This window comes from Oryzias melastigma, linkage group LG22 (genome assembly GCF_002922805.2).
Source record: "Oryzias melastigma strain HK-1 linkage group LG22, ASM292280v2, whole genome shotgun sequence".
Taxonomy (NCBI): Eukaryota; Metazoa; Chordata; class Actinopteri; order Beloniformes; family Adrianichthyidae; genus Oryzias; species Oryzias melastigma.
The window spans coordinates 15,354,927-15,363,031 of NC_050533.1; the positions used below are offsets into that span (position 1 = coordinate 15,354,927).

The 8,105-nt window shown below is 45.0% G+C and overlaps 1 protein-coding gene across 1 annotated transcript in view; it reads right to left on the bottom strand.

Moving 5' to 3' along the window:
• crim1 (cysteine rich transmembrane BMP regulator 1 (chordin-like)) overlaps window positions 1-6,195 on the bottom strand; it is a 44,844-nt gene extending 38,649 nt beyond the window's left edge. Inside the window, exons 1-3 of the mRNA XM_024273442.2 lie at window positions 5,561-6,195; window positions 2,397-2,558; window positions 2,032-2,205 (exon numbers count right to left, since the gene is read on the bottom strand). Coding sequence (XP_024129210.1) covers window positions 2,032-2,205; window positions 2,397-2,558; window positions 5,561-5,858 — 634 coding nt within the window. The 5' untranslated portion in view covers window positions 5,859-6,195. The remainder of the gene's footprint in view (window positions 1-2,031; window positions 2,206-2,396; window positions 2,559-5,560) is intronic.
• Window positions 6,196-8,105: the final 1,910 nt, after the last annotated feature.

Below are 8,105 nucleotides of genomic sequence, written 5' to 3' on the forward strand. Positions count from 1 at the left end.
GCGAAGACGAATATGGCCAAAAAGAGGACAAAACTTTCAGTTTGCTTGCTGTTGTTGTAAAACCTTTCCACCAATCAATGGGTTACATCATGTGACGACAGAAGCTCCGCCCTCACAGGCTCATTACATGTTTTTTTGGACCTGCGACCAACGGGGGACCAGAAATGGTACCAGTCGGTCCTGCTTAACGGCTCCACTTGGTAATGGAAACGCTTAAAAGTCCAGTCCGATAAATACAAATATATTTGTTTTTTCAAGCATTCTATAAAACAAACGTGAAGAGAAAATATTCTTTTTAAGATATAAAATAGACGTATACATGACTTTCTTTCAAAATAAAATACCACATAAAATCATCTTAATGGACGGAACATAGTTGTAGTAAGTGGTGAAATGCTAGTAGTGATAAAAAATAAACACACAAAACCATATGCTAATAAAGTGACTCTTATCATGTTTTAATATTTAATTTTTTTTAATTCAAAAATAAAGTCTTGTGTGTGAATTCTGGTTGTGTGTACTGACTTCAAATTGATTTTCCGTTGTAAGCAGCACTCAAACATCTGTCAAAAATGTTTCAGTTTTGGTAAACTGTGAAGCCGAACTGCTGGATGGATTGTTGGAGCATTATGGGTATTGTAGTCAGGATCCTGGTGGAGTGATACGTCCTTTAACAGTTTGTGAACTGTTTATTTGTTTAATAAACCTCATCTGAAAAATATGCTACTTTTTCAAATTAAAAATATTGTATTTTTCTTTAACCAAAAAGCCACAATGGCAGGGGTTAACCCTTTGACACCTGAGGCGTCGCCGGTGACGCTTAAACACAAACTCTTTAACATACTGCAACTTTTCAACCATTAACACAATCAACGTAATTCCATAATGTTGATCGTGTCAACAATTAAAAAATCAAAGAACATAAAGCCTGGAGCTCCGGTGGTAAAAGGTTAAAGGGTAACCAAACAGAGCAGATGGAGGCTGACTCTGTTCTCAGCCCAGATTTGAAAAATACCAAAAAGGGGGTGGGGTTAGTGGAGTGAGACTGAGCAGTGAAGGTGTGGCTTGTATCTATGATTGACAGTTAGATTAGCTTCATGTAGCTGCAACACTAGAAGGTGCAGTTTTTAGAGAAATGTAAATATGCCGCGACATCAATCATTTTCTAAGCTTTAATTTGAGCCATCTTTTGTGAAAATGTGGCGCCTGTACGCGCACGTCTCTGTCTATAGCAGGGAATAGGCAAGCGCTAATCCAGTAATATATATCAATGCTCATGACACTGCTTTTATGATGCCCGACAGCAGGGCAGCCGTCACAGCTGAGGGTTTGTCTTAGAGTGGTAAAATGCTGCTAGCATCATAGCTAATAAAGGCTAACATATTAAACAAACAATCCCGAGTGAAACGTTCATTGCAAATCCATCACCATGACAGAGTTCACTGGATTTAATGCCAATTGCACCAAACCTCTTTTGCCTAACTTCCAAGTCCACTGGAAAGTTGTGCAAGCCAGCAGATTACTAGCCAAGCTAAAGCTAACGACTGACCGTTACAGAATCAAAGATGGGCGGGGCTTTTATACCGGTGCTGCAGAGCATGATGACGTGAATCTTTTGGGACTTACACCAGTTAACCAATCACAAAAATCAACTGCAATATCTGGTTTCAACCTGTAGGGGGCAGCACACAGATGGTCTTTGACTATATTTTCATGTTTATTTTGATTTGTCAAAAATGTGACAACAGACAGCACTTTTAAACCTCCAATTATAGAGGTCAACAGCCAAAAAAGTTGATTTAGTGTTTGGTTTCCCCTTAAATAGCTACATGTGGCTTCGGAGCCACAAGTTGCAGAAGGCTGATCTCGTGTATAATATGTTAAGAGTGAGACTGTTTACCTTCACACCTAACATTAAGACAGTTTTTAGCTCTTTATGTATCTGAATGCAAAACTACAACAAAAAAATCAGCTTTTCCTCTGATGGAATCCATTTCAAAAGACTCAAGAGAGCCGATCTGGGGGGATTACCTGCTGCTTCCTGGCACTGGCTTCGGTTGATGTAGGCAAAGTGGTGGTGGCAGCTCTGAGACTCGCACACGCAGCCCTCGGCGGTCAGGTTACACCCCGAGAACATGCACGCCGGGTTGGGAGGTCCCACGTACTTTTCTCTGTGCCTCTCCCGGTGCTCGTGCCGCCGAGCATCTGAAATAACCAGCGGAAACACAAACCGCAGTCGCGGATGAGTCAGACACTATGGCAGCACTCAGCGTTGAACCGCTGCACAAAGGCTAAGCTTGCATGTCATCACTATAATATGTATGTGTTCCCATCTGTTGTGGATTAGTTGTCTCCTTTCAGTTTCTGTTCTCCACTTGTGGACGGAGGAAGCTCACCTGACTTGATGGACTTCATGCAAGCTTCCTGGTCCGGGTATGTGAAGGAGCCCAAGCAGGAGTGGCGGGCATCGCACAGGCACTGATCTCCAGCTTTGTCGCAGCCCGTTACTAGAGGGCAACGCTCATCCTCGAGGCCTGCATCTGGATGCTGCGGGAGAACTGTCAGGGAGAGCAAAGACAAAAGAAAATAGTTGTGTAAACATGTATCAGAAACTATTAAAAACGGCTGATGGATAAGGCAGCTTACAGGCACTGTTACAACATGTGCTTTCACAAGAGACCAAAGGACGGAGACCCCTCCTCTCTGTGTCTTGTGTCACACTACTACAACTACTGAGACCATTTGTTTCACAACATGGGGCCCTCGGGGGGTCCCTCCGTTAGCTGGCGACGGCTACAACCTTTACGTCATGTATTGTTGCTCCTTCTAATAAGCTTTACCCAAGATGGCATCACATGGACAGGCCCCACTTGGGCAAAACTTCAAGACGGGAAGGAATGTGAGCTGTCCAATATCCGTCCTGGAATTAACCCCCACAATATACACATTAGCCTTAGAGCTCCATTCATGCATGACTAAACACACATATATAACCCCCAAAATGCCCTTCTTTATTATCCGAGAGTGGCAGCAGAATAAACAGGATGGGACAAAGTGTAACACAAAGTACCCTCTTTTGCAGGAATTTGGCTCCCATGCCTTCAGCCGAGTAGCGCATGGAAGAGTGACTGCCGCTTATCAAAATATTCTGGCTTTCTTCTCCAAACAACAACACAGCAGAACAATGCGAGGGAGGAAAAGCTGTCAAAGGTTTACCCATCCAGCATAAACATGACCTCTTTATCCACTCGGCTACTGTTGAGACCCTACCTGAGTGAAAGTCGGCGAGTCCCCGTCGCTCAAGGGACAAACAAACAATAACCGGATGAATCAAAGTGAGTGGGAAGAAAAAGCCACTTTGTGGTTTTTGTTTTCAGATACAGACGAGGAGATGATAATGCGACGCATGTGTGGAGCTTGATAATCAAAAACAGACGTTTTACCAAGAGAACAGCCCGTGATGAAAACCGAATTGATGCGACTGGAAGAAGAAGAAAAAACAGCTTCCAGTAAATGTTCAGAGCAGATTTTGTTGACGGTCCCTGCACTACGGTAAACTGGAAGCGGCAAAGGGGAGCGTTACCTTCAACCTGAGCCAGTTGGCGCTTTTAATAGCTCTCCCAGACGGCCGGTGAAGTGGTAAAGCACAAACAGCCTCTTCAGCAACTGAAACGTTGCGATTTCCTCTCACCTTGAAAGGATCCTCACATCCAAATGTTTTCCCATCCTGCGGATCTCTTCACTGCCGGAGATGGTGGCAGCATAACGGTTGCTCAAATTCATGCAACTGTCAACAAATAGACGGAAACTGGAGGCGCTAGCCCATTAATTTTAGCTTGACTTGTAAATAAACCTGTCTGTGATGGCCTCTCTTGGCTATCTGTCTGGAATAAGCAAACTCTGTAAAGCATCATAGCAGGAAGAGACTTGCTCAGGACGGGACAGATGACCTCTAGAGGCCCTGAGGTTTAAAATTAAATCTATGAATAATTAGATAGATGAAGGGAGCGGTAGAAGACATATGAAGGAGTGCGGTGGTAGTAAACTTGGCTTGAGTCGAAGAACTTTTTGGAGCTGTAATCCTATGTTTGCATTAAAAGTGGGGTCATCTGGACCCCACAAGGCAGCACACTGAACTTGTCTTTTCAAGGATTTTTTATCTTCACTGGTGTCCATGGCAGACATAAAATCATGTCCCCCTTTGTCAAGGTTGGGTCATCTGGACCCCTTAAGATAAGGTTAAAACGATTCATTTGGGAGATAGATTTGGATTGGATGAAGGTGATTGTCCACACATGAGGTTATTGGATCATATCATCCTTGTTTTTGTCAGATCTAGGTGGTTAAATATCAGGAAAACAACCGCTTTAAAGATCAGGATTTCAGTGAAATTTTAGCTGACTATTTTTGGTCGTTGTACCTTCAGGAATAGACATCCTGGCAGCATTAATGGGGAACAAACCTCCAAAAAAACTATCAAGATAATACAAAATATGAATGAAGGACCTGATTTTCAAACAATGAAAATGTCTTCAGTCTATTAATGTGGAGACGAATGTTCTCAAGTCTGAGTCTAGGTGTCCAGAAAATCTACGTGTCACCAAAGTTCTACTGTTTTCATGCCTCAGTATCTGGAGATTTTTTTTACCACCCAGTCAATCAAACTGCAAGCAGGATGTAAAAATCGGAAACATTTACCCCCAACTCTTGATTGCAGGTCTAATCACTTTAAGACCTTTTGCAACTTGAGGTGGGAAATCTGGGATCAGCCTCCAGCAGACGCACACGGGACCCGTTGATTCAACCCCCCCACCAGACCCTTTGAGATAATGAGGCTGTGTGCATATGTGTGATTTAAAGGGTCAACAGTGAGACCAGCACTATTACCCAGTCATTCAAATCATGTGGTCTCCCCACACATTCTGATACTTTTACCTTGTAAAGATGTCCTCCAGATGCGGAGAGGTATAACATGTTTGGGGAACATCAGGGGTACCCCCGAAAGACCTTGTAAACCCCCGAACTTGGACCACCCCCGTGGAGGATGAGGAGTTCAAGAGGTCCAGACACCCACTGGGAGCTGTTCACTTTGACTAGAGCTGCAGGTCAGTCATTTTCAATCATGCAGAGAGGAGGCAGACCGAGGGCAGGTGGCTTGTTCAGAAAGAGTTTGACCAATATTATTCTCTGGAGATGGAAGAGCTGTTCAACTTGTGGGATAAGTCCAGCTTGAAACCACAAACAGCTATGGTGATGAAAAGGGTTTCACTGAAGTCCTCACCTTATCTGCACTGCATTGTTTTGGAAGCAAAAAGAAGGAGACCGTGCGCCATAATGACTGCTGCATGCTAGATATACTTCCATACTTGTGAGTGAGGAGCGAATGAGGCTTTGAGGAGAAGAAAGCTGCCTAACATGACTCCTCTGCTGGCAGTCAAGACCCCCCCAGACATGGGAGCTGCTCCAGGGGTGCGCACCAAACACAACCCCCTGCTGCGCTCTAACATTTGGAGACTTCACAGCTATGACGCAGTAACAACAATCACAAAGTTCTGCTCACCTTTACAAACTCCAGTGTCAGGTATGGTGGCGGCGCGCGTGCCGTTGACAGAGGCGCAGGTCAGCCCCAGAGCGCAGTAGCCCAGCGTCCAGTCCGGACCGCCGCACGGCTCCCACTCCAGCCGCGCGCACTGATCACAGCATCCGCATGGATCCCTGGCCACGCTCCGGCCACCTTCGCAGCCGTGCGGCGGTAGAACGGGACAGGTCCGGAGGTTACAGGGCGTGCACTCGTGAGCCGAGAGCGCCCGCACCAGACAGAGCGCGCTCAGAAGCACCGCGCAAAATTTGTGAAACATGTTTCCAAAGTTTTCCACAGACACAAATGAAACCACCTGGTTGTCTTTAAAGCTGCCAAGTCTTCAGTAAAAGTTTATGTCAAGTCCTTACCCCCCCCAGGGGGTGCGCTTACTCCAACTCCGAGCGCAGACGGGACAGCGGCGCGTGGATGTGTCCTGCCCGGAGACGCGCGTCCTGTGCGCCTCCTGCGCTCACGTACATGTGGAAATCCAACGCCGAGGCTGCGGAAGTCAGCTGCTGCTACTGTCAGCCACGAGCAAAACGCGCACTCTGAGCCTTCAACTGACATGCAGGCATACACAAATGATCGGAGCACCCCTCCCCCTGACTGACACCGCCACCGACCAGTCACAGCCAAAGAAAGGAGGGAGGACCTGGACACATTTATACGCACAACTTTCCCCCCTTGTGAGAAATGATGCAACTTTGAACGTCATATCTGAAAGTCTTCTTTTGTGCATTGTGTTCCTGTATTCATACATTTGGAGAGTTTTGAGCGCCCAAACATGTGTTGGGGGTGTCTTCTTGATCCAGATGGCTGTGAGAAGGTGAAAGGTCGTGTGTTATTTGTTGAAGCAGTGCTTACACTGACAAATGGACGGCCTGGATGTGTGTGGGCACAGCTGGAAGCTGATTGTCACAGTTACAGCCTCTGACCCCCCCCCCTCCAACCTCTTACTTAGGAGCATAGGTGTCAGGCCAGTGGTCAGCAGGTCAACCCAGCTGACCAGAGCCTTTGAGCTGGGGATGCAGAGAGAGCGGCTTGGGGGCAGAGGACAAAAGCCGATTTGTGTTGCAAGGACTAATTATGCATGCTAAGAAGCTGGTTTCCTGGATGTTGTGTTTGTTTTGGAGCGAGCCGCTCCAGGCAGATGTTGCAAATGAAGGAAGTGTTGTTGCAGGCTGACTAAGAGCGGAAAACGACCCCAAACGGCGTCTGATTTGGAGAGGTTTGCATTGACAGCAATAAAAGGGACACAAATTGCTGGAGAACAGGACATCAGCTGATGTGGGCTTGAATAAGCTCTCAATATTAAAACCTAAACCACACTCAGTAACTTTTCTCTACCTTTGCCCCTCATTTGTCTTCAAGGGAAACTTTCATGGTCCAAGCAGCTGTGGTATGCTGGTGTTGTTTAGAGTCACAGGTCTGTGAGAAAGTTCCATCCTTTCTTTCTCTGAGACCTTGTGATGATTGACTCATTGCACATTGAGGTGAGGTAATTGCTTCTGTGCACGTGATGAGAGCTCAGGGTGTGGGATCTGTCCAGCAGATTACACGACCTCTCTCTCTCTCTCGGCTCCAAGTCACAGACATGTCCGGCTGCTGGCGGGTACGTGTTTCCGAAAGCTGAAGGCGATACCGGCCTGAATGTAAAGTGTGACATGAAGTGTCGAATGCACGCCGAGAGAGCTGGGCGTGTGGCACACCTGATTAAAACTTGTGCTGGGGGTTTTTTACTTCAGTTGCTGAGATTATCGTGTGCAGGAGCACATGGTGATAGGCTGAACTATATACTTTTCTGATTGAGAGAGAGTGGGAGGGGCTAAGAGGGTCAGCAGTGAAGGACACAGGAGGAATGCAAAGTGACAGTTTAAAAGAATTTCAAAGACAGCCTTAAAACAGAAGAATTATGGAGCAACGCATACACAAAATGAACGGCAGCTTTCAAACTCAAAGCATATGAGATCATCTGATTTTTATAAGTGCAGTGAACTAAAACTAGAAACGTTTCATTACCTGCGATAATGCTAGAGAATGCTTTTTGATGAAAGTCGTCGCTGAAGATACTAAAGCTTTTTGCTGAAAACATTAATTTATTTTAATTGCTGAAGGGACTTGCTGAGAATGTAAAAGCTATTTTCAAAATGTTAAATGTGCTAAAAGACTTGAAATTTTGTTAAAGAACTATAAACGAGCACTGAAGCTGGCGCCAAATTTCTGAAATTTGTAGTAAAATTACTTAGAAATCCATAATACATGTCAATTTAGCAAAGAAATATTTAGTGTGTTGCTCAAATATGAGGTAAACTCCAAATTAGCCCAAAAAACCTTAGTAGATGCCATAGAAGCTAGCTCATTGGTTAAATACTAGTTAAACTCCAAAGTAGCCTAAAATTTCTCAGTAAACAAAATTAGTCAAAAATGTTAGCCTATTGCTTAAATACAATTTAAGCTCTAATTTAGCCTATAAAAACGTCAGTAGATAACAAATTGTCCAAAGACATTAGCCAAATTAGCATTA